Source organism: Parasteatoda tepidariorum, chromosome 4 (assembly GCF_043381705.1).
Source record: "Parasteatoda tepidariorum isolate YZ-2023 chromosome 4, CAS_Ptep_4.0, whole genome shotgun sequence".
NCBI classification, from domain to species: Eukaryota; Metazoa; Arthropoda; class Arachnida; order Araneae; family Theridiidae; genus Parasteatoda; species Parasteatoda tepidariorum.
The window spans coordinates 99249878-99275959 of record NC_092207.1 but is presented as its reverse complement, the minus strand read 5'-3'; the positions used below and the strand labels follow the sequence as shown (position 1 = coordinate 99275959).

At 30.9% G+C, this 26082-nt stretch overlaps 1 protein-coding gene across 3 annotated transcripts; it reads left to right on the top strand.

Moving 5' to 3' along the window:
• Nucleotides 1–1507: 1507 nt before the first annotated feature.
• On the top strand, nucleotides 1508–25686 carry LOC107441184 (uncharacterized). Of its 3 annotated transcripts, none has more exons than XM_016054344.4 (4): nucleotides 1508–2012; nucleotides 11917–12317; nucleotides 20145–20599; nucleotides 24748–25686. In XM_016054344.4, the coding sequence occupies exons 2-4, from the start codon at nucleotides 11974–11976 to the stop codon at nucleotides 25626–25628; spliced, it is 1680 nt and encodes a 559-aa protein (XP_015909830.2). In that variant the 5' UTR covers nucleotides 1508–2012; nucleotides 11917–11973; the 3' UTR covers nucleotides 25629–25686. The 3 variants fall into 3 exon arrangements, with proteins under 3 accessions (XP_015909830.2, XP_015909831.2, XP_071036341.1); XM_016054345.3 differs by lacking the exon at nucleotides 1508–2012 and adding an exon at nucleotides 2083–2214; XM_071180240.1 differs by lacking the exon at nucleotides 1508–2012 and adding an exon at nucleotides 7258–7339.
• Nucleotides 25687–26082: the final 396 nt, after the last annotated feature.

Below are 26082 nucleotides of genomic sequence, written 5' to 3'. Positions count from 1 at the left end.
CAATTAAAGAAAGTGAAAATTAAAAAGTAAAAATTGGGAGGAAAAATAAATTTAATGAAAAGAAATGTAGTTTCTTTCGAAGTTTTCCTAAAGGAGTGAAGTAGAATTTTATGTAAAGTAGAATAGCAGAATTTTAAATTAGAGAACTTTTAAAATATCGTAATCAAATTATCTATTGTATTATACTAGGAATCATACACTGTATATGTAATTACTACTAATTTTAGTAATTATATGCAAATTTTCACAACCAAATGCATTATTAATTATTAACCAAATGCATTATAAATTATTAATATACTAAAATAAATTCTTTCATAGTATGATAATGGTATTTATCAATAAATATTTTTAATACAAATTGTATTTTTACATACATAATCATAAAATTATAAGCTAATTTAAATGCATAAAATAAATAATTCGTAAATTTTTATTAGCAAACTAAGGAATTACATTTTCAAATCTATGAGTTTTTTTTTTTAAATTATTAAATGGAAAATAAATTTAAAGCTTCTTTTATAAAATAAATGGACCAAAAATTACGTCAAATTTTACTAGTTTCATTTTTTATTTAGTTTTAAAATAGATAGATAATTGGGTATAATATAGCCTACGTCACAGGTTGTGTTGTTCCTACTAAATTTAACCCATGAACGGCATTTTCTGTTAGCCTAACTTCAAGCCACAAATAAACAAACGAAGTGTTCGATCGTTTAAATAGCTGCTCGCCAGATTTTATTGCATTATAAAGAAAAGTTATTGAAACTAAATACAACTAAATAAACAACAACAACTGAAGCAAATAGCAACAACTACTAATAACAATAACTAAATAAACAGCAACTAAATTCCATTCGTTTAGCATTGCGTCATATGTTGTTCCTACTAAATCNTTTTTTTTTTTTGTGAAATAAATCAGTATTTTTAACAGAGAAATTATTTTGTAAGATAACAAAAATTTACATTGGCTTTAACCAATTTGCAATAAAAATTTAACCAGCGGAAATTTTTTTTAACAAAACAATAATTTTTTTATGAATATTTACCAAGTAATTTTTAGTTTATTGCTTAGTTTATCTTTAATTTTCAATTTTAATCTTTAATTTTTAACATTTTAATTTTTAGTTTTTTTTATTTGATCGTATCTTTAAAGGGAATATTTAGTAAGCTGAAAAAAATATAAGTACACAATCATCTAAATATAAATGCCCACTTTAAGTTAGGAAAATAAGGGTAACATAAATAAAATTCAAATTAAATTATTATAATGAGTTTAATTGATTTTAAAATTCTGTACTATAAGAAGAAGATTTTTAAAGACAATATGTGTGAAAAAGCTTTCATTATTTTTATTACTACATTAAATTTTATTTGTTTTAAATTTGAACTATTCAATTATTAAGGAATTTCATTCGTTTTCTTTTTTTTTTTCTCTTTTAGTTTCTTCCAGTTATCTCCCGTTTTTTTCCCACTTTGTGCAGTATCCTGGAAGAAATAGGTTTCTACCTATTACGAAATGCCAACCCTGGGAGGACATGAAAATAAAACCACCGTCATTAGTGAAATATCAGTTGATGCACTTTAAATTAACTTAATTTTTGACTATGCGAATTTAAATATCAACTCACTTAAAATTCTACTTATTATGAAAGTGTACAAACTGGGCGCCGAATATGGCCAGTTACTAATAAATCAATCTAAAGCTATCGATAAGGAAATAAACAAGCATTCAAAGTTTTTATTTTGAGATAAAACGCCTCAGTTGACAACCAGTACTCAATTTTTCTTTGTCACGCAAAGCCTTTTTGAGAGAAAATTGTCAATTCATCTTCCTGTCAGTTTCATTTTTCGAACATAGCACACAACAACTGTTCTTCGATGGTTGGAGAAAGCACTGCGCTGAGGAATCGTTTGCATGTTGCCCCAGTTGTCACGAAGCTTCTTTCGGGTTGTCATAAATGTCTTCTTTGCTTCTAGGCAAAGGAATTGGAAAGCAACTATGAAACCACGTGAGTTTTATATTTTGAAAAATAGTTTTCTATTAAAGTAGTGGCACTCACCAGTATCCTATTATATAATTTTCTCTGATTCATTTTGTGTAACCTCTTCGTTAGACAAAATTAGAAAGCGTATTTATTTTCTAATGATTATTTTTACTAAATGTTAGTGTGGATAATTCATGGCATCCCAGAAAAAGATAAAAGATCGCTAGTAAGAGCCCCTAATTTTTTTTTCTTTCGAGAAGAAAAGTATTCTTGCTGACAGTCATTTTTTTAAACAAGATTTAAAAACAATCTAAAGTTAATGTATGCATCCTTACTGTTAATAAGTAGTGATAGTTATGGATCGTTTTTTTAAAATTTCTTTCTGAAAACTAAAAATGAATTGTTTTTACTACTAGTTTCTAATTTCTACCGTTTAGGTAACTGCACTGGTAATATTGGTAAATACTAATGTTTAATTTTTATTAAATATTCATTTTTAGTAAGTAATTTTACAAAATACATATGTTTAGAGGATAATTCATGACTATGTCATCCCCATAAAAGATAAAAAATTGGTAGTAAGAGCACCTCATTTTTATTTTTTTTTTCTGTATATATATATAATTTATAACATTTCATTAATAAATGTACATAAATATACTGCTTATAAGTAATGATAAAAATGGATAGTTAATTTTTCTGAAAACTAAAAATGAATTGTTTTTACTACCAGTTTTTCATTTCTTCCGTATAGTTAATTGTATTGGTAATATTGATAAATATTTATGTTTAAGGTGTAATTTCATTAAATATTTATTTACAGTAAATAATTTAACTAAATATTTATGTCTGATAAAGTTATTTACTAGCTATAACCCCGGTATCAGAATTTACAGAGCCAATTTACAGCATAACCTTTATAAATTCAAATTTGTCTGTGACCTTAACATAGTCAGAAAGAAACTATTATTGTAAAAAGTAGGCTTAAATTAACATGTGTACAGCAAAATTAGAATATAAAAATTGGATATAAGTAGTACATGTAAACTAGAAGATCAAAATTAATAAAAATTTTATAAATGTTTTTCATTTTAATTAAAATTTATACATTTTTAAATGAATGGAATAATTTCAATTTTAAAAATGGAATAAGTTCGTATACCGTCTATAAGCAAGTAATTTGAGTTTTTGGACATTAGAATTCATTTATTAAAAGTTCTTCTTGTCTATGAAATTTTCGTATTTTTTAAAAGAGTCAATTAAAGAACATTATTTGAAATTTTCAGAAGTCATCACTTTTTTTTTTGCTTATATCTATATCTGCAGATTGGGAAACAAATTTTGTTAAGGACCTAAAACAAAGTTATCGATTTTTAAAAAAAATGATTTTTTTTGTTTCTCCTGTGAATAATATTTCAGGCTTGTTTTTATAAGTCTGAGAAGAAAAGTAATCTGCAAATGATGAAATCTTTGTTTATTTCATTAATAAAGTCGTTGAACACCCCCACGCAATTTTTGGATTTACGACTACTGATGCTCAACTCCGTAGCCATGTAATTTTGAACCCAATCCAGAAGGCAAGGGAACTCTTGAATCAAATATTTGGAGAAATTTGCCTTTGTGGGGGACTTTTGATGGAACGAACCATCATTTGCGTTACCCGTATTGCAATTATGAGAGAATTCTCTACTTGTTTTACTTACTGGAATTTCTAGAAATTTTGAATTAAGGAACTCTGAGATTTGCGAATTCTTTTGTTACAGCGATTAAACAAATTTACAAAATGTGAAATAGTAATATATGGTTCAATTTTGCACCATATTAACGCTGCTTCAAATTTGATCGCGTTTTGGTCCAACATTTCCTATGGAAAACCGTAAGCAAGGGAAGTAACGAAAACTATGAATTTATACATTCTACGAGAAATATATTCAGTAGGGATAGCCTGGTTGTCAGGGCGCTGGACTCACGTACGTGAGAATGGAAATTCGAATCCAGCCGGTCGAAGGCTCCCATGTAGTAAATGGTGACTAGAGAATTTTAAATCTGTCTGGTCACAAAAACCTCCATGCTCCCATAACAAATCATACCTCTGGGGGTATTGAATTGGAGATGGATCATTCTCTGGTTCGGGTCAAAATTACGATCTGTGGATGAATGAATCGATGTATGAATGGGTCCATCCTATAACCGGATGTGATGTATGTGTGTGACAGTAGTCGAATTATTGGGCATAGATGGCGCCACTGAAAAATAAGAACAATCGCACCCCCTCTGCCTTAATGACTGACGACGACAACAACATAAGTAATATATTAAAAGAAGCTGTGAAATTTTGGACACATCTTACTGAAAAATAATTATTTCTCTAGAAGTGCCTTAGTATCTTTTATTTAATTTAACAACGAATTTTTTTTAATGAAAATTTAAAAATAATATGAAACGAAGGTTAAATTACAGTATCGCTTTCTTAAAAATTCTGTTCTTTTAAAGTTTATTTTAAAACGATATAAAGAGTATTAAAACACTTTTGGTTTATTAAGCATGTATTGTAGCAATTTATTTTAAGTTGTTCAATATTTGAACTACATTTGAACGACATATTTATGGAAAGCGTAACTGAAATATTTTCAGATACTTTAAAATGGTAAAACTATACCCATAACAGAGATGTCGAATAAAAACAAATGTTTTCGTTCTACGATACTGATGGATTAACACTGGCATTGTATAACGGGAATTTTTGTTTCTTGGAGAAATAAAAATCTACTTAAACTTTTTAAGACCGTAGGAAAATTTTATCAGTGGTATTAAAACTATTTCATTTTCAATTTCCTTTCGGAAAAAAAAAACGTATTCCTTATTATTACTAAAAAAAATTATCGAAGAGATACTTATTCAGCATTACAAAACTCAACGAAAAAAGAAAAAAATTAAATTGAAGTTGTAGCTTCAGGGGCATTTTAGCGCAACTTCGGTAAAGATTTGCCAAGAATTCCTTTAAATTTTAACCTGTAACCATACTTGCCAACTCTTCCGATTTTCCCGAAATATTTTATTTTTATATTTAATGTGGTGACAAAATTTATAAAATCACATTTTATTCTTCAATAAATAAATACGGTTTAAATTGATTTTGTCTACATTTCAATAATTTAAACGTATGTATAATAGGTTGCTAACTCTGTGATAGTGTTTTTAATTGTTTAAAGTTTTACAAACACCAACATCAAATCCCAATTTCATTGGTTTTACACTAGTACTAGGAAAACACTTTTTTTTGAATTGCGTAAAATTTAGCAAGTATGCTATAACAACCGAATTATGATATCTTTTTTTTTTTTTTTTTGAAATACTATTGCAAAAGAACCGAGTGGCTCAGGGGTTAAAGCGCTCGCCTCCTAATGAAGTGAAACGGGATCGAATCCCGGCAATGGTGTCTCACCGGCTACTGAGCTGACGTTATATATCCTCAGTGGGGTAAAATATCATCAAGGGTCCTCTTGCCGTCAGTCTAACAGAGGGAGGTTTTCGTGGCTTTCCTCTCCATGTAGCGCTGCAGGTTAGTTCCATCCAAAAGTCCTCCACCAAGGCAAATTTCTCCCACTACTTGATCCAGGTGTTCCCTTGTCTTCTGGATTCGGTTGAACATCGGTAGTTGTAAACTGAAAATTCGATCGGTGTTCAACGATGGTTATAAAATAAAATTAAATTAAATACTTATTTTTTTAAGTCTACAATTTTTTGTTAAGAAAAACAAATCTAGAATTATTTTTTATTCCTTATAATTTTATACATAACTTTTAAAATAATATTTTGTGAAATAAGTACAAAAATTTAATTTCAAATACTTAAATTACTCTTATAGATCATTTTTAAATTTTTCCATCGATCTTATCTTATAATGTCTCATAGAAGTTCATATTATAACGTTAAATAATAACGTCTTTTTTAGAAGCAGACAAAAATGACAATTTTCCTGTTCTTTCTCTGAAAAATCATTTAGCCAAATAACATTTTTCAGTATCTTTAAAACAGATAAAATATAGTTCATCCGTTTAAAAAAGAAGACATTTCCCATTAATGTTACAGTTTGACATATTGTAAAGTGCTTTTTACGATGATATTGCATAATCTGTAATCAGTACTTTTGGTCATTATTTTTTTTATACTTTCATTTAAATATATCTAGAATAGAGATTTCGAACATTTTCCTTTTTTAACTACAACCTAGATTAGAGATTAGAGAGTTTATTTTATGAGGGAAAAGAATAGGGAGTCATCCAGACTATTGTTGCCAAAACGAACCATTTGGTAGCAAAGTAAAAAGTATCTTTTTGAAAAAAAGAAGTGCGAGTCTTATACTTAGACAAATTTTACTTTTTCTAGTGTTGGCTGCAACTCCAGTCTTAAAATTCCTCAGCAACGCAATCGGGATTCTTGCTTGCAACTTGAGAAAGAGTGGTGTTATAATTTATAAAAATGGGTATAATTTTGTAAATATTCCTTTGCTATCAGGACAAATAAACATTTCAATTAGAAAATTCGTGAAACAAAAAAGCGTAGTTTAGAGAGAAAATAACGCCTAATGCATTTCGTACAGAGGAATATACAGGGAAAGAAGTCTAGCTTCCACTGACATAATGTAAACCAGTCTTAGGTGCGATCCCTCTGTATAAAGGAAAAAACAACATTTAGGGACATAACAACAAAGGTTGCACCCTCCTCTCCTCCTAACCGATACTGGGGTTGGGGAAGAGTTGGAGTGAAGAAGAAAAGTTTTCTATCGTTGGTTTGCTCTGTATTGATAAACAATATTGCAGTATTAATTAAGAAATTTCTTTGAGAATACATTCATATCATCCGTGTTTATTAAATCTGATAGCACATTTTGACAAAAAAGAAAAATTGAAATGGCTGGAAGCAGCGTACCCAACCATGCATGAACACGGCCACTTTACTTCTTTTGCGCATGCGCTGGATCTTAATTCAAATGAAGCTCTGCTAAATGTGAGTATGTTGCTCACCCTGTAAATTGTTTTTCCCTCTTTATTTACGTGTGCGAAGAGCTGGATTTCTTATTCGGTTTGGCGACATTTTTCTCGACTTCCGCGAAAATTTTGGCGACTTGGCGATACTTGGTGACTATATTGGCTACAAAATGATTGTTCTAAAAAATTTGAATTTCTAATCCATTGGACTCATATTTTCGGAGTTATGCGAGAATCGTTTAGAATCATGTCGAAAGTTCCAGGGTTCTATATCAATAGGAGTGTGCCTCGTAGAGTAGAATTGTAGAGCATTAGTCTGTTTGTGAGTGCAATATCTGATTTGATCTGAGAGTGCCTCCGGTGAGTTCATTGACCCGTCTGAGATTGCGAAGCACGAGTTTTGTGTGCACCACTGATACTTGTGCTGAAATTAAGAGCTGGTAATTGCTATATTTTCAGTAAGATTCTAGTAATAAACTCGCGGAGTCTTAAAAACTGTTTTACTCACCTCCAATCCACACGAACCCTAGTATGCTCGGTCCAATACATAATATTTGAATTCAATGCAAATATACCACGTGTTCCGCAAACAGTACCCTACCCTTAATGTATATTTCTTTGAAAATCCTTGTAAAAATGAAAGTATGCTATACATAACAGAGATCACAAATTAATAAAAAAAAGGAACAGGATTGCTATCGAAATCTGTCGAATCACTAATGAAGAAGGCTAGATGAAAAATGTCCAAGACTGTTGGATTATCTGATGAAACTTGGTATTTCGAATCGACTTTTATCTCCTCTCTTTCTTTCTTTGGTGTATATAAACCAAACAAACATCGATAACATTAAAACATATACCTTTGGTAACATGTTTTATTGTTGTAGGTGAAGCTCTTACATCAATAAAACATGTTACTTATAATAATGAACATATTTTATTGTTATAAGCTTCATTTACCTCAATAACGTTTCGAAAAATTTTGATAACGCTTTTGTTTTATCTTTCTTAAGTATATTAGTCCTGATCTGGTTGAGTTCCCTTTTGACAAGGATTCCACCAACCCTGTAAAGTTTTAGATCTTAATAATTTCTTTCAACATATTATCAGTGCTTCAAATAGCTTTTTTCTTATTTGTCCAGTCAAATAATCTTTTATAAATAAGGGATTGTGTTTATTATAGTAAGTTTTCATGAGTATTCCAGTGGACACATTTATATATTCTGCAAAATTAAAGAAAGGAACGGGGCAGTACAGTGAAAATAACATTCTTATCTCAAAAGTGATATTTTTACATCAAACTGTTTCGTTAATATCTGTCGATAGTTATTTTATCTTATAACCGACGTTGAATAGCCGACCCAATTTTGTATTTACGACTACTGATGTTCAACTCCGCAGCCTTGTAATTTTGAATCCAATCCAGAAGTCAAGGGAAGTCCCTGAGCCACCACGGTTCTCGATAGTTATTTTGTAATATAGCAACACTTAACATAGAAACATCTTGGTATATGCATGAAAATCGTGAAAACCAATAACGCTATCCCTTGAACAATTAAAAAATGCGGCTTTTCATTAAATTGCTTTAAGCTCCACTGTAATAAAGAATTTAAAATTGCGCAGTTGAAACAATAAAACCAGATGAAACAGTAGAGCCTAGTTAAGAAATGCTTCCAAATGTTTCGTTATTTAAAATTGTTTGAAAATAATGTTGTTTTGCATTAGCCAGTAAGAACGTCAGGCGTAAAGTAAGTTTACTCCCACCGCCTATAAAACGAAACAACATAATTCTCGGTAAAGAATTATTGCAAAAACTGCAGCAATATTTTAGGAACTTTTCATCATAAAAACCATCTGAAGTATACCATAAGATAAGTTTTTATAGCCCACTATTATATAGGTCTGCCATCAGTGCCGTTCCTGGCGGGTATGCAGCGAATGCCCCGCACGCAGGCGCCCAATTTAAGGGGCGCCAAATTCAACTATTCGAAGTATAAGCATAGTATATAGGGGCGCACAAAATTATTCTTGCACGCAGGCGTTCGCCACCCCAGGAACGGCACTGTCTGCCATCTGGGATTCGAGATAGCGTGTCATAGTTGAGTTGCCAGTAGTAATTTCCTCAGGTGTAAGAGAATTCTGGAGGAAATCTCTGGGATTTAATAAAGATATCTAAGCTGACGTCACTCTATTCACTTACCCGTCCACTGGAAACCCATGAATGATCAATTAGCTACAGAAGCAACCAAGAGGAATACGTTTCTATTACCATAAGAATGCGAATCGTGCAATAGGATAGCGCGAACGGAAATTGATTGAATGATAGTGGATTACTGATCTAGTTCAACCACTGGCTTGAACATCTTTATTGTTAAACGTCGCACAGCAAAACTTCTGCAGCGTGATTTTATGTGGGACGTAACATGGTCGTGGAGCAACAAGAACACTGAGCATCCCACACCTCTTGTTTTCTACTGTTGCGCAGTGATGGGCAGACATCTGTGATTTTCCAGGATCAATTTCCAGACTTCAAACCTCTAGTACACCGGATAACAGAAAATTATTGTTTCATGTGACAAGTGTTACACAGCAGCTCTAATGACACGAAGTAGATTTATGATAACGATACGAAGCAGTGGAACATTGATATATCTTTTGCTATGATTTTTTTCTAAGTAATTATTTTTTGGTTCTTTTTATGGCCACGGGAAACTTTCTTTCCGGATGACTCTAATTTTTCAATTCGTTAAGGCTAATACGAGACCCAGTTTATTCATTTATTGTTTTATATATTTAAAATTTTGTTAATCCGTAGACAGGTAATTAAAGGTTTACTGTGGCCTCAGGCAGGTCATTCAGTCCATTCGCCGATTGTTAGACACCCCAGTATGCCGCAGCACGAAAGCACCAAGCAATGGAGGACTCATCGGCACAAGGCCCCGAGTCACGCATCTGTATGAGCACCACAAATTAAGTCGATGGGAAGAGACGGTCTGTGTGCAAGCAAAAGCTCCTATGCCGATGCCACAGGGCGGTAGTTCCCGATCAGCAATTTGACAGACAATAGCGACATCTTTAGCACCCTACGACCCACGACATTTAATGGCATAAAAACGCTTACCACGGCACAGAAAAACACTGACAACAACAGGGATTTCATATTATATCAAAATTAATTTTAATTTTTTTTTGTCTCGTATAATGATTTAAAAATCAATTTCTCAAATGTGTTTCAGCAATCAGTTTTTTCATAAAATGAAACTAAATAATATAAATAAAATAAATCATATGAAAATACAGTTATATACAGTAAGGTACGTTAATAGTTTCAAAAATGTACAGCATTTCAAAAAAAAAAATATTAATAATAATAATTCTCACCTTTTGAAAATTTATTGCATTATTTTTATTGTTCAATATAACAGAGAAAAATAAGCTTAAGTCATGAATCAATAGAATTTTCCAAACAGATTTAATGCCTGTTTCGTGAAATGATACCTATTGTACTAAAAAATCAATATTGATGACCACGAGAGTAATGAACTATAACTCGTTCCCGATAGCTATTGCGCCACTTAGTCTACAAAATCAATAGGTGTGTTCGTATTTAATTCGTGATAGTCAACTATTATTATTAACTGAACCAGGAGCTTCTATCTCTATAACGAGAATTTTGAGTCTCTATGAGGATAATAATATAGTTGCTCTTTTGCAAATGTTCGTAATGATCTTCACGGCTAATCTTTTAGCGCTCCACTCAGACTTAAACGATAATTGCTTTTCTCTTCCTTTTTCAAACAGATATTTAGAAATTCTTAAAAAAATTTATGAGATTATCATGGTATAAGTGGCTTGAGCATGATTAAAAAGTTGAAAGGTGAAATAAAAAACATAATCCGCATAAATTAATTTTGTAACACATTAATAGGCGTTCAAAACTTGACTAAAAATTTGAATTTCAGGCAATTTATGCAATAAAATATTGTCAACTGAAAAACTCCTACACATGTTGGACTGCTCATTGTTCAGATTTTTGAACGATATTTTTAATACTATTTAGTCGATCCCTGGTGGTGTAATTTTCTGTTTTGGCTATCTAGATAATGCTTTTTAGGCGCAGGACTTTTTTTAAAAAAGTCTATGGTTAAGTTCAGGGTAAGGTTTAAAAAACCCACACTTTGAAGGAGAAATTTGAACGCTGTATCAATAAAGTTTCACCAGATTTATATAAAAAGGTCAATGAAAATTGAGTTTGTGTCAATTAAACCGGGGAAGCCGATATGCTGTTCGACACTTAACTACACGTAACTATTAAAACAATAAGAAAACACACAATTTTTAATTAAAAAAATGTTGTATGAATTTTAGGACGAGTCGGACAAACGATTCCGTTCAAATTTTTTGTACGAAATGAGTATTTCCGTTCAAAAAGTATAAATAACCTGTTTTAGACTATTTTAAAAAGCATGTAAAGGGAAAGGAGCACCTTTTTTTTCCTCTCAATATTTTTGACCCCCTTTTCCTCACAAAGTGACGCACTAAATCGCTTCATCTAGTCATATGCCACCTCATGTGACATCAACGAACATGTAAGCACTATGTAATAAATCATATCACAAATTTTATTTTCAAATTCTATATTTTTAATGACATTTGTATGCATTACAATTATAATGATTTTTTGTACATTTTGATGAGAGAAAATATAAATAGATGACACACAATTATTTAACCTGCTTTCATTGGGCGTTTTTTTTAATTTAAACAAAATGTGTGATGTTACATTTCTTGGTACCCTCTTATTTGTCACAAGCTCTCACAGTTTAATGAACCTCTCCTCACAAGGCCGCCCTTAATCTTAATTTTTAGATTAAAAATAAAAATATTTGTTTTTAATGCATTTTATGACACCTTGTGTATTCTAATTTTCATTTCAGGATTTCTCAACTTTCGCGATGAATATGTGACTTGAAATTTTTTTCAAAAAATTGAGGATGGAAGATGAGGAAACAACCTCGCAAATTGTCACAGAAAATGAAGGAACCAGTGTTGAGATAAAAGATAATGTTCAAGAAGCTATTGATGATGAAGATCAAATAGGCACTTCATCGGGAGAAGAATTACCAAAACAACCGAATAATAATACAAGTCTAATTTATGAAGTTTCAGAAAACACAAATACTAGAACAGATGAGGAACACGAATCAGAAACTGATCTTCCTACTTATGAAAGAGTATGTTCTGTTCAGTTGGAAGAACCTCCAACTGAGGAAGAAAACCGAGAAGTTATTGTTGTACCTCAAAATATTAACTCTCAACTTTCAACAATAAATCCCAAGTAAGTAGCAACTTATTATATACTAGTAACATATTTAAATGAAATTTTGCTATAATTGTAAATTTTTTTTTCGGAAATTGAAAAACTTTTGTTCAAATTAGCTAAGACAAAAATAAAATCATATTTAAGAATCCTCCTTTTTTTTTTCTACTTCCAGAGGAGCAAAGCGAGAGTAAATACAATTTTTTTGCCGAAAAAAAGCGAGCTACAAAAAAAAAAGAACTAATAGCGTGCGAAGTACAAACAAATGACACTGAGCAATAAAAGAACACAAGAAGTCGAGAAGATTAAATCAAAGTTTCCTAGCATTTTCTTAGCATATGCACTTTTTTTCAGAGCTGGGTAGAGTAACAGGTGATTAGCAGTCATCACCCGGTTGCTGGAGCCCAGAAGGCAAGCAGGGCTGTTGATGATTATAAATCTGTAAAGGTGAGCATGCAGGCAATCGAGCTGGATCGTTATTCGAAAAACAACGATGGGTACTCCGGGAGATTAAGGTAGGTAGAAACTGCGTATCCTCGGTTTCTATGTAGGCTGGTCAAAGTGGTCACCCACTCGCTTACTGACCGCATCGATGTTCAACTGCGAACCCAGTCTTTACGATCAGTCAGTCCGCTGCGGGACGGGAGATTAAGGGTGGTTTCTCTCCAGTGCTTTCCCCCTTACCTTTCTTTTAACTTTGATAGATATAAATCTTTTATAGCCCAATGGATCCTTGAAGCGATAGATCTATAGTTAACTTCCTCAAAAGAGGTTTGTTGGACGGTACAACTTTTGTTTTGCTAATTTAACTGTATCTCGCTTCCACGCAGTGAGATGGAATCCTGTGCATGGCAATAGTTTTAAGATTTTCTTGAAGGTTCTATAGTAGGAACCTTCACAATGTTACTGAGACAGAAAGATTTGCAGCAGTTAGAGATAGCCGAGATCGCTGCAAGAGAATCAAGGGAATCGACTGCCTGATCAAAGAGAGAAGCATTTAAATGTTGAATTATTGCCTCAACTTCTTTATCAAGTGTAGATTTTGTAGTTCCCATAGGAAGATGCTGGTTTTAAATGGACTCCACACATTACCAATGGTATCTAGTTTTAAGTCACCTGTGTATATATGCACCCTATTCTCAGGAAAGAAGAGGGGCGTTATTATCTAAATTCCGTGCNCAACATTCACATTTTGTATTTTGCCATTAAAAATGACATTCTTTAAAATGGTGTAAAAATTTGTATATTTTACGACGCAAAATTTTTCAGTTATTAAGTAAATAATAAGAAAGTAATAAATAATTATAAAAAAATATTTTTTTGCCTTAAATTATATTTGGATAAATGAATTTTATAATTGTATGTAAAAATCTTTCAATTCACTTACAAATTGCTCGAGGTATGACGAAATACGCTTAACATTGAAGGGTCCGACCTTTCGACCCACTTCTTGACCTAAAACTATTGAGACTACCCCCCTTCCTATTTACTGTGGGCAAGGAATCAGTCGAAAAAAGGCAGACAGAAAGTACGTTTTCCTGATTTCGTAACTTAAAATATCATCTGCACTAATTAACCTATTTAAGGTCACCGTCTGAAACCATTATGAGTGAGTGCCAGTACGTGGAAATCCGATCATTATATTAAAAGTTATTCAAGGTAATTCGTTTCTTCACCTCTTTGGTCAATTTGGGAAGAGCATGGGCAAATATCAGATTTCGTAAGGAATGATAAATTAGTTTTTACTTATTTACTTTTGATTAGTATACTTTTTAATTATTACTTTTTTTAATATGAAATTGAAAGTCTTTTCGATTGATTTTTTTGCTCTTAATTATTATTATTAATTTTTTTTTTTTTAATTTTATTTTGATACGATTGCAATTGTGACACTGCGACCTCTTGATACGACAATACAATACGCTAATTGAAACAACGATTTATTTATAAAAAGAAGAGTGGAAGAATATCGGGTATTTTTAGTCTTGGTAATATTTTTATTGCTCTCATATCTTAAATTCTGTTATTTCGATGCAATTGCAAATAAAATTCATCGTCGCAACAAAAATTTTGTGTGCAGTTAACACGCGGATCATGTGAAAATACATGTCTGAAATTTCTTCAATCATATTAAAGTTTATATAAAAACGAAACTTGCCTTATATACTTTAGATCTTAATCTATAGCAGACAGATGATATTTTATGGAAAAGTTGCCCGCCTGCAATGTGTTTATAATTTTTTTTTCCATTATGTAGATGTTTATGTAGATGTTATGTTATATTTTAATAATTGAGATAATTTTTTACTTATTAAGAATATTTTACAAATTAAATGGAATTTGATATTTAATTAATTATAAGATTCCTCCATTTCTTTTCATTTCTTCGATTTTTCTTTATATCGCAGTTCTAATTTGCAAAATAAAATTATTCATCAGTTAAAAAAATCAGCATTAATATAACTTCTTAAAATAATTTTATTATCATTTATTTCATGAACATTTACCAAACATTTATTATTACCAAAAGTGTTGTTACAGAACATTAGATATAATTCCGTTCCCAATCAGTATTGAGAAGGGAAATGTTTTCTCATAAGACTGTCTCAACAAAATTTACGTTAAAAAATTTCAGATCCATACTTAATTATATTTCCTCAAATTATTTATCTACTTTAGATCAAATCTTTATTTAATGTAAGACTTTTTCGAAATTTAATAACACAGAAACGGCCTATTTCGTTCAAATTTTGTATTTTGCATTTAAAATTACATCCTTTAAAATGATGTAAAAATTTGTGTGCCTAACAATTCAACTTTTTTTGATTACTATTATTAAATAAAATAATGAAAAAAAAATTTTTAAATATTATTTTTTGCATGGAATTATCCTTAGATAAACGAATTTCATAAATTGTATTGGAAAAAGTTTCGATTCATTTAAAAAGTTTTCGAGACCTGGCAAAATATTCTAAAAGTAAAATTTAGGGATCTACACTTTCGACCGCTCTTCTGATCAAGTCTTATTTTCCAGATGACGACATTTGAGATTTACACATTTTGAGTGTCAAAAATCTAAATCCGTCGGGGAAAAAAAAGGAGAAAAAAAATTATACATAGAAAGTAGGTTCTTCTTTTTACTTCTGCAATTTAAAATATTGTCTGTCTGTATATATTTGAGGTAACCCCCTCGAACCATTAAGAATGAGTTCTAGTATGAAAATCCGATCATTAGATTAAGAGGTATTCAGAGTTTTTCCTTTATTCTTTTACGCAATGTGCAAATTTCGCCCTAAAAACACTCATTTATTTAATTTCGAATGTTTCTATAAGCAATCGAAACATTTAATTTTCGAATGCTGCTCTTTAAATGAAGGCAAACATTTAATTTTATTTCGTTTTTTTCCAAAGGTCTTTAAAACTAGGAAATGTTTACATTTTCCATCATAATTGAACTTCTTGAAAGCGTTTGTTTGTATTCACTATATTTTCGAAATCTATTAAAATAATTTCCCTAATATGAAAGCTTAAATGTATCATACACCTAATCACTTTGCAACGCGGTGCTTATTTAAATATGATTATTTTTGTTTTCCCTCATAACGTATCTTATATGTAATCTGTGTTTTGTCACAGATCGATTCTGCAACTATAAACAGTATGCGATTCAGATTATAATTGGTTGTTTCTAGCATTTTATGAAATCCATGCAGACCCTTTATACCTACCAATCTAAGTTACATTATATTTATTAAAACCAGAGCTTTTTATAAGTTGCATTGTCACGAATTCGTTCGATCGAGGTTCGTAATTGGTTAGTTATTTATGTTGTCAAAAGGTTTTTCGAGTAAATGAATGGTTTCTTTTTCGGTGATGTTCTTACGTTAAGTGCATGAAATAAATCGATATTCTTTATAGGTTTACAGCGAGTTTTACATATCACGCAATTGTGTGCATATTGAATTATTGATTCAAGTTTCACCAAAATGACGTAGATTGTGCCTCAACAGAAGAACATATTCATTGATTACCAAGCTTAAATAAATATAAGTTTGAGGTATAATTCAGAAAGAGAGCATTTTTAGAATGAATGAGTTCCCATTATGTAAAGATATATAGTTGAGTAAGGATTGATTAAACTGACCTGTGTTTATTCCAAAAGCAATTAAAAAAGCCTGAATCGATAATTAGTAGATATTCACCTAACAGGTGCAATGATTTATAAAGCAAGTTTAAAATGGGATACCTATAAGTGTGGGTATCTCGATCCTGATTGGTTGTTGAAACGTGGCATTTGCTTTCGTTAGCAACTGTTCCTTCCGTTCTATTGTACATTCATACCGCCAAGTGTGGCAAGTGTCAATTCTCTTAAGTGACACATTGTATATTCTTTCACAAATATTTCAATTTTTTCCTTACATATTTCTTACTTAACACAAAGATAGGCATGAAGCCGTATAGAACATAAACAAACTAATTATGCGTCGAAGTTGCCAGGATTGACCGTGTAAACAGAAGCACAAATGGCGCTAGGACTTAAAATTCGCTGTAAGACTTCAGGGTTTTTACTTCCGATTAATTTTTATGCCTAAGAGTGAAAAAGCGAGCAATCCAACATTATTATACTTGTAGTGTTTACAATACAGCGCATTCCTTCAATTTAAATTTCAACGAAGCAAATGAATTCGAAAGACTCCGCAAGCATCCAATGATGCAACCCAAAAAGTGACAAACTGTACTATTTTACACAAATATAGCCAAATATAGGATAACACTCAAAACATGGCAAACCTTGCACTTTGATATTAGTTTTAGGTTCACAACCACGTAAAATATGTAAATCACAGAAAACTCTTATTAATGTTAAAATTAAGCATACATTTGAACACAAATCACAATAATACAAGAATATTAAGCCAGAAATTTTCTAAATTCTAGTTATTGTTTACATTCAACCAACCATCCATACCAAACAAATATATATATCACGATTACAATAAAATACATAAACAAATAATAAATCTAAGTGAAGTAAAAGATATAGACGAGAAAGAATTATATTTCAACAAATTCGATAACTTCAAGTTAATTAATATTCTAACTTATGCTGAATACTTAGCTCAGCTTTATTACACCATTTTACCTATAAAGTATTAGCTGGTGCTGACGTCATAGATCACACGTGTGGGTATCCGTGATTTTCTTATTTAAGTGCAAGCACCCAGTTATGAAATTTAGCATACGTAAACTAACAGCACGTGTAATAAATTGTTTCCTTACAGCAGCTATTATTGCATCGTTTATAATTTTTAATTTCCTTGAAAAAATAAAAATTGAAAGTTTAGAGAAGTTTTTTTTATATATTTATTGTTTGTTATTATTATTATTTTGTCTGAAGGTACTAGTACCAAACGAATTTCACTCTGATAACAGACATCAGCGATATTTTGGATTGGGTACTAGTACTTCTAGTATAGGTGTGCGTAAAATAACGGATCACCGTGAATAACTTTTGATCTAATTTTTGGATCTTCAAGAAACTGGAATCATGTTCTCTGGCGGGAGGGGGGGGGGAGTAGAAGTCACCTCAAATATGCAAACTTATTAGAGCAGATGGCATTTTAAGATAAGAATTCAGACACAAAACATATTTTCTCTGAATGAACAACCTTTTTTGTCGACGGATTTGGGTTTCTAACCCTCGAAATATGGAAGGTTGAATATTTCCTGGAAGATTGAATTTTAATTCAATTTCTTCTTTAAAATTCAATGTCTCCGGAATTTCGTTCAAATTTTGTATTTTAACTTAATTACATTCCTTAAAATGATATAAAAATTTGTATACCTCACAATTCTAAAAGTTTTCAACTATATTTTTTTTAAATAAAGTAATAAAAAACCATAAATAATTATTAAAAAATTTTTTGTCCATAAGACTATCTTGGGATCATCATATTCCATAATTGAACGCGAAAATGTTTCAATTCGTTCTAACAATTCTTGAAGTATGGCGAAATACGCAAAAAGTGATATTAACACTGAGGGGTCCAATATTTAGATGGCTCTTCTCACCAAATTATTGGGACCCTGTTTCCCAGACTGCGGCTATATTTTGAGGGTTATAAATCCAAATATGTCCGAAAAAAAGGTATGTTTTTTCAGAGAAAGTACGGTATTACGTCTACTTCCGTAACTTAAAATATCGTCTATTCTAATATATTTGAGGCTACCCAATATATTAGAATTTATCGTCCATATTTGAGGCTACCCAATCGAACCATTAAGTCCTATCCAATAATTAGATTAAAAGTTGTTCCGGGTTGTTGTTGTAGGCTATTAAGGCAAGGGGGTGCGATAGTTCTTGTTTTCCAGTGGCGCCATCTATGGCCAAGAATTCGAGTTTTGCCACACCCATTTATAGGGCGGACCCATTTATACATGCATTTATTCTTCACAGATCGTAATTAGTTGTTCCAAGTTGCACAGTAATTTTTTTTTTTTTTTGACGCGAAAAAATTTTGAACTAGTAATTTGGTCGAACATTTAATAATGGTTGGACAAAAGTTTTCTAAATTGTTTTGAAAAATGAAAGTAGGTAACTCATCAAACTTTTAACTACGTCTTCTGTCTAGTTTCTGAAGTGAATAATTTATTTCAATAACTCATGCGACAAGTTTTAATGTCACTATTCTTCTTTTGCCATATTCTTTCCATTAGCAAAGCAACATTGAGATTTGTATCTTTACAATATTAACACGAATGTGATTTAAAATTTATAGAGATTTGGATATTACTTTTCGTTTGAGTCTCGTAAAACGATGAAAACAGTATGGTTACTAAATAGTTTTATTTGAGAGAATACGAATGAATTTACTTCTGTTTGAAACAAAAGAACTTTACAATTTATTTTTAAATGTTTCCTTTTTAAATTTTAATTTACCTTTATGAAAAAGAATGAAAACATAAAAACTAGCCAATGAATTTTTAAAGAAATAAATTGGCATTAACGACCTCTAAAATTATCATGAAATATTTCTGACCTCTTTAACATATTTACTCCATTATTTGAGATAGATAATAAAATATTTATTTCTTTAAAAAAAGAAACAATGGTCTTATAGTTTTTAACTCTTTGACACAGATTTTTCTATAAACATATTTTTCATATTTCTTCCATTATTTTGTAATAATTTAGGTTAAAATAAGTGAAAAATGTTATATTTATCATTTTAATTATTTATGAAATGCAGCACTTCCAAACAAAAAATTTTCAAATTTACAGTTATTCAAATCTAAGAGAAGCAGTAATCCATCGTTGAAATTTCTTTAATTTACAAAATCAATGATTGATAAATTTTTGAATAGGAATGAAAAAAAAATAATGTTTTGGATTTTATATTTTAGTACAAATATAATTCCAGTATTCTAAGAGTAATTATTAGACTGATTTTTATAATTAGAAATACCAAAATATATTTTTACTTGTAATTAGAGAGCAAGAAAAAAAAATTCATAAAAGTATATTTATGTCAGTGTCTCATTTGCGCCCAAGGGTTAAGTACTGTTTCTTAAGTAATTTTGATTTTCTTCGTAATTGATTTAGAAATACTTTAGTAGATAGAAATATTTGCATATTCTTAATTATAAACAGACAAATGTTTAAAAAGATTTTTCTTTTTTTTTTCTTTTGCAGTGCAACTGTTTCGAATTCTTTTCAATACAAAAANATTTGGATTTTCTTAGTAATTGATTTAGAAATACTTTAGTAGATAGAAATATTTGCATATTCTTAATTATAAGCAGACAAATGTTTAAAAAGATTTTTCTTTTTTTTTTCTTTTGCAGTGCAACTGTTTCGAATTATTTTCAATACAAAAAGCTCAAAACAGAGTTGCCAGACAGCCATTACAGTTTGAACAAACAACAAGAAGATATTACACGAATCGAATTCTTTCGGGAATTTTTCATAACATGCTTTTTTCTCGTTGGTGTGTTTGCATATGCTATTTTCGGAGCTTATCTTTTTTCGAAATTAGAACAGGAGCGAGATGTTGAATACAACGATCAAATCGACAAGTGGAAAAATGACACGGCTATACTTCTGGCCACTGAACTGCGCCAAGTGATTCCCCACGAAGAAATATGGGCTCGCAAAGTGTTTCAGCATCTAGAAATATTTGAGAGAGATCTTTTGAAGGCTTCTGCTGTTGGGTATAAGAGACGGGAGGACAGAAATGGCTGTCAGAGATGGAGTCTTGAAAATTCTTTCGCTTTCTCTATGTCCTTAATAACCACAACAGGTTGGTAGAACACATGTAGAATATAGTATTTTTTTAGAATAATTAGTTGTATTATTCAATATTTTAAATAGCTGACTGTAATCATGAGTTTTTGTTTTTATTAAAGGAATATCTTTAATTATATTAACCGACGACCCAATTCTGAGTTATCAATGTTCAATTCCGCAGCAGTGTAATTTTGAAACCATTCCAGAAGACAAGGGAACTTATGGATCAAGAATTGGGACAAAGTAGCCTACTCGAATGACTTTCTGGCGGAACTAACCCGTATTTGCCGCTACAATGAGAGGGAAACGTCGAAAACTACCCACGGTTAGCTCGATGGCAAGGGGACTTTAACCCATGATCCATCTACGATCGAGGATATTTTTAAATCAACACTGTGGTCGGTGTGATCCAGGAGCAGAATTCGTATTAACCCGACACCTCTGGGATTCGAACTTGGGCTACCTCATTGGGGAGGTGAACGCTCCATTCTCTGAGCCACGGCGACCGGTGATTAAACATAGCGATTATAAACTTAGAGCGAAGGTAGAAGACATTATAAGGATTGAAAATTGCAGCGCAGACCATGCTCGGAAATGTTACAGCTTCCTTGTTGTGGGCTAACCATTCGTGAGCATTTGAATCGGTACTTTTATTTATCCCAATTGCTTTAATTTTATGTTAACTATTCATTATTATCGCAAATTGCATTCGAATTGACCCATGCCTAGCTGTTTTATCGTAATTTACTGGTTTGGCAGCCAAATAGTCGGTGTTTGCAATTTAGTCACCAAATCATTAAATCGATTAAAAAAAAAACTATTTCCTGACACATTCAATTAATTATTAAAAAATATATAACTTTAGCAAAAATTCAGATAATTACAACGAATAAAAGTGCCGCTTTTAATAGCAAATTCATAATAGAGTTGAGCCTCTTGTGGCGTACATTGACTTTTCCAGCAATTGGTTGCTGTTCAATTCTCGGACAGTATATTGTGTTCCGCCTACCTAAGAGTTTTTAATCACTCTACTGAATCAGCATTTATATAGGTTTAAGCTAAGAAGAATAAAATCTGAATTATGCTATTGGGATAAGTAAAATCCTAATAATAAGGTTCACTGACAAACGTATCAAATAAAAGAGAAAAATATCTGCAACAGTTGGGCACACATTTTTTATTTATATTTAAATCTAAAGTTAAACATCAACGGTTGGAAACAAATATGAGCTGTTCGTCTTCGCAGTATGATTCAAAGCTAGCTGTGTATTATTGTTGTTTAAAGAGTTAATTCTCTACTGTTTAAATATTAATTTGCGTGTTTAAAGATATTAATATATAAAGCTGTGTACTCTTTTGTTTACCAAGTCGAAGAATGCGGAAATTGAAGACATAGAGGGTAACGATGGCCTAAATAAACAAGATAAGCTTTCAACTTGTTTTAATTGATTTTATTGCGTGACAATATACACAACGGCTGTAGAACATATCAAACATTTTAATACGCTTAAAACTCTTTTTTTTTTGTTGAAAAAACTTATAAAAATTTAAGGTATAACTAGGGCAAAAACATGATTTTGGACAAATTTTTTGAAATTGTGTTTATCATGAATTAAGAATTCCTGTAATCTTAGCTTTCTAAAAATACTTAACCTTTGTTTGTATTCCAATTATTTATTAAGTTATAGCTGTTTTTGTGCAAGAGGTGATAACAGTGGATAAACTAATGAGTTTAAGACGAAAAAGCGTTTATCTCAAAATCAGATTTTTTTTCACATTTTGCACCACCTTAAGCACGATGTCTCCTCATATTGTTTTTAAAATAATTGTCTACATTTTTTCTTGAGTGTTTATGATAATAGCAGACAGATTTTGAACGATAAACTAAGAGAAAAAAGTAGAATTTCATTTCTCATGCAGGTTTTTTTCGCAAAGGCAAGTGCGGATATTTTTAAAAATTTGCTTTCTCAACTACATTGATCCTTAACACAGTAGTATATGCACTTGCTTTTAAGATAATAGTTTAAAACATAATGGATAGCCCTTTAAATAAAACAATTAAACGAATTTTTGTTTCGGGGTATAGAAATGTTTTAACAGTGTTTAGCGTATATGCAAAAAAATGCCTCATTTTCCCCAAAAAATGTTCATTTAAAGAAAAGAAAATAATAATTTGTTTTGCTAGTTTTATGAGTTTTTACACATAATAAAATTAATAGACTAGTTTTTCAAAATTTTATATTAATATTTGAAAAAATAGAGTTGTCGAAATTAGTCGCATACCTTAATCTAAAAAAAAAAAAATTTATATGAAATGGAATAAAACAAAATAATATCGGGAAAATAAGTATAGTTTTTGCGTTTTATAAGCGATAAGTAGAAACTGTTCAGGTCTGTACTTAATCCGGAAAAGTGAAGGGGAAAAAAAAACTGATAGTAAAACGATTATAGCTTGTTTTAATGTGTCAATTATACGTAACTGACATGCACCACTCTTCAGTCCTGGGTACTGAAATCAATCTTGAGAAAAAAAAAATCAATGGAGTAAATTTCATGAGTTAATATCTCTTTTACATTTGTTTTTTAAATTAAAATATCCTTTTTTTCTTAAAAATTTAGTAAATATTTTCTGTCAAAAATATTTTCTGCTACTTTAATAATGCATTCAAATAAATAATAAAACAGTTATTTTTCATAATTATTGCGAAATGATTGAGTAATGATATCATGCCGAAATGAAAAAATGGGATGGATGCTTCTATTAAACAAGTATTCAAAATCATAAAAGTTATGCAATTAATGAGGGTCCATAAACAATGCTTAGATCGCCTTAATGGGTCAAAAAATAAGTTCAGAGCTTATTCACCAATAAATGTCTGAAGTTTAAGGCAACGAGATAAATTTAGTATATGTTTGAAAAGATGCTTTATTCCTTGCTGCAGAGCCATTGTTAGTATTCCTTTTAGTATTCCTTTAAGCAAGCCATCGTAAAATTTTGTTAAAATAAGGAAGATGTAGAATAATTTGTGTTTTATATCTTCGTATATTTCTCAATTCTTGATAGCGACTCCAAATAGCGTTTGCGACCTTATGTTACTGTGTTTTTTTTTTTTAAATTCTTTTTGTATGTCTTCATGAACTATTAATATTATTGAAAATATGTATCAGTAGTAGTATTTTTATATGCCTGATTATACTAACGATGTTATTAGACAATTAATATAACGTTAAAGCACTGACAATTAATGTGTAGGTGGAGCGTGGTTCACGCTAATCTTCTGTCGCAGATGGGACGACACCGGTGTCCCTTTACATATTTTTTTCTGACGCTCTATTTAAAAGCAAAAGTATATTTTGATATTTTTTAATTATCAAAAACAATCTTATAGTTACTAAAAACATCGGTTAGAGTAAACAGCGTTAAAGAGCACAAAAATATTATTAAAAGCATGCTTTTCATAATATTTTTGTGCTCTTTAACGTTGTTTACCTTAGTTTGTATTTTAGCACAAAAGTCGCCCACTCGTGTATTTATCGGTTAGAGTATCGGAGTTACATTTGTTCTAGAATATGTAATCCAAAAAAAAAAGTAGTTTGAAACATTTTGCCCACTCATATTAAAAATATGCAAATTTGAAAAATTGTTTGGAAGTGAACCGCGTTAGGAAGATTTTACCTTTAGCACAAAAAAATTCACCTTCCTGCTGCATTTAATAACCATACATTTTTAAAATAATAAGTATAATATTTTTTTACCTATTTTGACGTAAATCAATACAAAAGGATGAAGAAAGTATGAGAAATATGTTTAATAAAAATTCTGCGTCAAAGGGTTAAACCTGTTGTGACTGAAAGTCCTCTGGTTGGTGCAGAGAAGTTAGGAGAGAGGGATACCAACTCAGGTACTATCCATCTCGTTTGACTGGGCTCGAAACTACTTGGCTATCTTACCACAGTCATTAAAAGATAACGCTTTGGGTAACAGGGCTTGGTATTTAACCATGAATGTATTGCCTTTACACTGAGTGAATATCAAAAAATCTATAATTTAGACAATATAAGGATTCGATTAAAACAAAACAATTATATGGAATTTTAACTCTTTACAACATTATGGTATCGCTTAAATTAAAACTGTGTTCTATTAATTAATATTTTTAGGATTTGGAGCTATGACGCCGAGATCTGATTGGGGACGTACTGCAGCAGTATGCTATAGCCTGATGGGTGTACCTATCATGATGACTTGCCTATACAAATGTGGATTGTATTTAGCCATATGTTGGATGTATCTTTTTCACCTATCCTGTCCAATAGACGATTCTTCATTGTTACAGCCAAAAAGAAACTCTTACAATAACTACGTTTCTACAAAAAAGACACTTAAAACTAAATCACCCAATGCAGTTGCACCGATCATGAAATCGGCAAACGGCCATACAAATCATGCCGAAAACAGTGCCAGAAAGTTTGCAGTGAAATTACCATGCGAGACCCAAGAGAATCAGAAAATCGCATTGTTGATGGTTGAAAATATCATCCGGCACAATCCAGAATACTTCCCTCATCTTGACGTTTTTTCTTTCACTAAGCAGTTAAGAAACTGTGTTTCAAAGTTAAATACCACCGATCCAAATAATATCCGAAGTAATGGTTGTTGTTACAAGCCATTTAAAGCTGCAAAAACTATTAAGAACTCGGTGAAAGGTTTATCCCGACTGGAACGTGGAATCGCCATTGTATTCGCTCTTCTTTTATTTGTTCTGTACATCATGTGTGGATCTGTAGTTCATTTCACCCTGGGTGTACCTGCAGAAGACAGTTTGTATTTAAATTATCTAATGTTTTCGACACTTGGTTCTGGATGCCACGTACTAGATGATGACATCACTCAAATAATAACAGCTTGGAAATGGATGTGGCCATGCTACCTATTTTTCGGATATTGTATATTAGCCATGATTTTTCATCTTTTTCACATAATCACATCAACTGATTGGTACTTTTGGGACAAAAAATATACAAGTCGTATTGCTTCATAAAAAAAAAACATTGAGCGTATGTGAATATTGATATTTCTTAATAAATATTTGAATTCTTGATGTTTGTTTGTTGATAGGAAAAAGTTGCTTAACCTTTATACGAACACAATTTACATTGTATAGTTTCGTTTTGAAAAAGCGTGGCTAAAGCAATATAGTCCACTAAAATGAGGATTTTTCTTAAGAAAAATTAATACCAAATATACTTTTTGATAAAAAAAAAAAAGGTTTGATATGATATAAATGTTACCTAAAAACTCCTGTATACGCTTAAATTTTTTTTATTATTTTTTTTACGGTAAATGGGGGTGATTTGAAGGGATATTATTTACCGATGTTTTTTTTTCCTCGTTAAATTGAATGAAACTAATTTCCGATTGGACGAAACTAAACCAATAGGACTAATAGTTATAAGTATAAGTATTATAATTACAGTTACAGGCACAAAAGTTTT

What these genes read in the sequence shown, in the direction of transcription:
- LOC107441184 (XM_016054344.4), top strand. Translation starts at nt 11,974, where the DNA reads ATGGAAGATGAGGAAACAACCTCGCAAATTGTCACAGAAAATGAAGGA. An exon ending in CTTTCAACAATAAATCCCAA is followed by an intron (nt 12,318 to 20,144) that starts GTAAGTAGCAAC and finishes TTTCTTTTGCAG; the next exon opens with TGCAACTGTTTCGAATTATT. An exon ending in GTCCTTAATAACCACAACAG is followed by an intron (nt 20,600 to 24,747) that starts GTTGGTAGAACA and finishes TAATATTTTTAG; the next exon opens with GATTTGGAGCTATGACGCCG.